Here is a 4,893-nt window from a genome sequence, read left to right as displayed (position 1 = left end):
GTGTGTGTGTGTGTGTGTGTGTGTCTCTGTGTGTGTGAGTGTGTGTGTGTGTGTGTGTGTGTGTGTGTGTGTGTGTGTGTGTGTGTGTGTGTGTGTGTGTGTGTGTGTGTGTGTGTGTGTGTGTGTCTGTGTGTATGTGTGTATGTGTGTGTGTGTGTGTGTGTGTGTGTGTCTGTGTGTGTGTGTGTGTGTGTGTGTGTGTGTGTGTGTGTGTGTGTGTGTGTGACCTTTGACCTCTGAGTCGCCCTTTCTGACAGACGAGACGAAGGCGAGCGGTAAACGGGTCGTCGGAGACGTCCACTACGCCTCGGCCAATCAGAGAGCAGGATTCATCACACCTGTTCCAGGAGGGGTGGGGCCGATGACAGTGGCCATGCTCATGCAGGTGCAATTATTAATATTCATTTGTTTATTTTATTTTATATTCTAAGTTCAACTACAACATCAACATGACATCATTCTGTCTCAGTTTGATGTTTACTGTGTTCTAATTGGTCGACATTCATCCAATCAGAAGACAGCGTTCTAACAGAGTTAAAGTGTGTGTGTGTTGCAGAACACGGTGCAGAGCGCTCAGCGTTTCCTCCAGAACAAGAAACACTGAAGGTGAAACTTTCTGTATAATATCAGAAGAATAAGTATTATATATATATATCTATATATATATCTATATATATATAGATATATATATTAGAGATGGCCCGATATGATGTATAACAGCTGTATACTACTATCCCTGTATAGATGATATGATGTATAACAGCTGTATACTACTATCCCTGTATAGATGATATGATGTATAACAGCTGTATACTACTATCTCTGTATGGATGATATGATGTATAACAGCTGTATACTACTATCCCTGTATGGATGATATGATGTATAACAGCTGTATACTACTATCTCTGTATAGATGATATGATGTATAACAGCTGTATACTACTATCTCTGTATGGATGATATGATGTATAACAGCTGTATACTACTATCTCTGTATGGATGATATGATGTATAACAGCTGTATACTACTATCTCTGTATAGATGATAGGTATAGGTGAAGGGTATGTGATGATGGGGGGGTATGGTGAAGGGTATGTGATGATGTGGGGGTATGGTGAAGGGTATGTGATGATGGGGGGGTATGGTGAAGGGTATGTGATGATGTGGGGGTATGGTGAAGGGGATGTGATGATGGGGGGTATGGTGAAGGGTATGTGATGATGGGGGGGGTATGGTGAAGGGTATGTGATGATGGGGGGGGTATGGTGAAGGGGATGTGATGATGGGGGGTATGGTGAAGGGTATGTGATGATGGGGGGGGTATGGTGAAGGGGATGTGATGATGGGGGGGGGGTATGGTGAAGGGGATGTGATGATGTGGGGGTATGGTGAAGGGTATGTGATGATGGGGGGGTATGATGAAGGGGATGTGATGATGGGGGGGGGGTATGGTGAAGGGGATGTGATGATGTGGGGGGTATGGTGAAGGGTATGTGATGATGGGTGGTATGGTGAAGGGTATGTGATGATGGGGGGGTATGGTGAGGGTTATGTGATGATGGGGGAGTATGGTGAAGGGTTAGTGATGATGGGGGGGGGGTATGGTGAAGGGTATGTGATGATGGGGGGGGGGTGGGGGAGCCAAGGGAACTGTATCAGGATCATAGTATCCTGGATCCATGAAATAACTGGCCTTTCAAAATAAAAGTCTGCCTGCCTCTATGGGAATCTAACATAGGGGTGGACTGACTTGATGGGGGGTATGGTGAAGGGTATGTGATGATGGGGGGGTATGGTGAAGGGTATGTGATGATGGGGGGTATGGTGAAGGGTATGTGATGATGGGGGGGTATGGTGATGGGGGTGTAGTGTCTTTAGTTGCCAGGGTTTAGACATTAATGGCTGTGTTGAGTTATTTTGAGGGGACAGCACATTTACTCTGTTATACCAGCTGTAACCTTCATACTTCACATTGGAGCAAAGGCTCATTTCTTCAGTGTTGTCCCATTAAAAGATATAATGAAATATTTACTAAAGTGTGAGGGGTGTACTCACTTTTGTGAGATACTGTGTATGCCAAAAACAGGTGTATACACCAAAACTGCCAAAACACCTGTTTTTGGCAGGTATATATACCTGCCAAAAAGTATCTTGACCAAAAGCACCCACTGCCATGACACAGAGCTGCATTTAAATCAGCAAAATATCTCTGTAATGCCCTTGTTGCAGGTTAACCACCATTGTTGATTATTGGGTACATAAAGCACTCAAGATAATGCTGCAATGCATTGTGGGGGAAAGGAGAATCATCCTCCGCTCATCGTCTACCACGGCGCCCTGATTCCCCTTCCACCTCCGGTCATCGTCTACCACGGCGCCCTGAGTCCCCTTCCACCTCCGGTCATCGTCTACCACGGCCCCCTGAGTCCCCTTCCACCTCCGGTCATCGTCTACCACGGCGCCCTGAATCCCCTTCCACCTCCGGTCATCGTCTACCACGGCCCCCTGAGTCCCCTTCCACCTCCGGTCATCGTCTACCACGGCGCCCTGAGTCCCCTTCCACCTCCGCTCATCGTCTACCACGGCGCCCTGAGTCCCATTCCACCTCCGGTCATCGTCTACCACGGCGCCCTGAGTCCCCTTCCACCTCCGGTCATCGTCTACCACGGCGCCCTGAGTCCCCTTCCACCTCCGGTCATCGTCTACCACGGCGCCCCTGAGTCCCCCTTCCACCTCCGGTCATCGTCTACCACGGCGCCCCTGAGTCCCCTTCCACCTCCGGTCATCGTCTACCACGGCGCCCTGAGTCCCCTTCCACCTCCGGTCATCGTCTACCACGGCGCCCCTGAGTCCCCTTCCACCTCCGGTCATCGTCTACCACGGCGCCCTGAGTCCCCCTTCCACCTCCGGTCATCGTCTACCACGGCGCCCTGAGTCCCCTTCCACCTCCGGTCATCGTCTACCACGGCGCCCTGAGTCCCCTTCCACCTCCGGTCATCGTCTACCACGGCGCCCTGAGTCCCCTTCCACCTCCGGCTCACTCGTCTACCACGGCGCCCTGAGTCCCCCTTCCACCTCCGGTCATCGTCTACCACGGCGCCCTGAGTCCCCTTCCACCTCCGGTCATCGTCTACCACGGCGCCCTGAGTCCCCTTCCACCTCCGGTCATCGTCTACCACGGCGCCCCTGAGTCCCCTTCCACCTCCGGTCATCGTCTACCACGGCGCCCTGAGTCCCCTTCCACCTCCGCTCATCGTCTACCACGGCGCCCTGAGTCCCCTTCCACCTCCGGTCATCGTCTACCACGGCGCCCTGAGTCCCCTTCCACCTCCGGTCATCGTCTACCACGGCGCCCTGAGTCCCCTTCCACCTCCGGTCATCGTCTACCACGGCCCCCTGAGTCCCCTTCCACCTCCGCTCATCGTCTACCACGGCGCCCTGAGTCCCCTTCCACCTCCGCTCATCGTCTACCACGGCGCCCTGAGTCCCCTTCCACCTCCGGTCATCGTCTACCACGGCGCCCCTGAGTCCCCTTCCACCTCCGGTCATCATCTACCACTGTACAAAGACTGTACATTTCATATTATGCATATATAAAATAAACCTTTGCATATCTGCAACGAAGTCTCTCTACTTAGGAATCAACAAATGATCAGTTACCAACAGTTTGTTACCAGATTACCAGGCTTCCTGCTGGCGATAAAGTGCTAAACTGTTAAATACCACGAGTCTCAACAAACCACTGACCAACCAAGGGGGTCAGCTTCTCCCTGCTACGCGTAGCTCCTATGGCGCCATTTTGATACTACCAAGCCATCACCTCCGTTAGCATCCCGTTAGCATCCCGTTAGCATCCCATTGACTGCCATTCATTCTGACGTCACTTTGACAGAGAATACCTTTACATCTGAAGCGTTTAAAGACTCTATTTGTCCGTTGTTTATTTCTAAAGAAACACGACGATGTATAAAAGGCTCCATTACCTTGTAGCTCACGTTATGGCTCCGTAGCAGACGTTTTTATAACAATAGGCTAACGATTGGGTCATAACCACGAGACTTCCTGTCTCATAGTAGAGGAGTTACCGTATAGTACAGGAGAAGCTCTCAGGCAGTTTGGACTTCCATCAGCTGTTTAAGTGTAATGACTAATGTTAACTATCATTTTAGTGATCAATAATGAGCCTGTGTCTATGTTATCTCCTTACATATACCTACGCTCTCCGTCTCTGCTAGATTGGGAATGATTGAGATTTCTCTTGGCACAGCTACCAGAAGACTTCCAACTTTCAGACAGGTTGCTCACGTCACATCTACGTCTTCAAGACACACACACACACACACACACACACACACACACACACACACACACACACACACACAAACACGCTACAGAGCTCCCCACCAGCTACATATAAATATCTCAACATATTTGTGACTTCTACATATTTATGTTATGTTTTATTTTTAATAAAATGAATCTATACATCCTGTCCTACTGAAGGACTGATGTGAAAACTCAGTTTCCCAGAATGCATATGCTGGACAGAATCAATAACTGTAGACTCAATAATGAACATGTAAATCATCTGAAGGGTGGAAAAAGACATTTATTTACAAAACTTTATTGTTCCATCAATGAAGAAACAGACGTCTTTGTACAAAACAACACAACACTTATTTTTACACAATGAAGACATTCACCAGCATCTTAAAGGAAGTTATACACCTGTGTGATCCTTTCAAAATAAAATAATATCTCTGGATTATTTTACAGCCTGACCAGAATGTTTTCAACATTTGTGTCTAACATTATGGAAAGGATCCCTTTAGTTTAACATTAAACAGCCCCGAAATCCCCATCACCAAACCCACCAGACTCCATGTAAA

At 48.6% G+C, this 4,893-nt stretch overlaps 1 protein-coding gene across 1 annotated transcript in view; it reads left to right on the top strand.

The window, feature by feature from the left end:
• LOC144514157 (C-1-tetrahydrofolate synthase, cytoplasmic-like) overlaps positions 1 to 2,689 on the top strand; it is a gene marked incomplete at its 5' end in the record, with an annotated part of 8,685 nt that extends 5,996 nt beyond the window's left edge. The window contains 3 exons of the mRNA XM_078245350.1: positions 258 to 385; positions 557 to 606; positions 2,234 to 2,689. Of these exons, the coding sequence (XP_078101476.1) occupies positions 258 to 385; positions 557 to 604 (176 nt within the window). The remainder of the gene's footprint in view (positions 1 to 257; positions 386 to 556; positions 607 to 2,233) is intronic.
• Between the last annotated feature and the right edge of the window lie 2,204 nt (positions 2,690 to 4,893).

Source organism: Sander vitreus, unplaced genomic scaffold (genome assembly GCF_031162955.1).
Source record: "Sander vitreus isolate 19-12246 unplaced genomic scaffold, sanVit1 ctg473_0, whole genome shotgun sequence".
Lineage (NCBI taxonomy): Eukaryota > Metazoa > Chordata > Actinopteri > Perciformes > Percidae > Sander > Sander vitreus.
The sequence above is the reverse complement of the archived record's forward strand: the minus strand, read 5'-3'. Positions and strand labels throughout refer to the sequence as shown.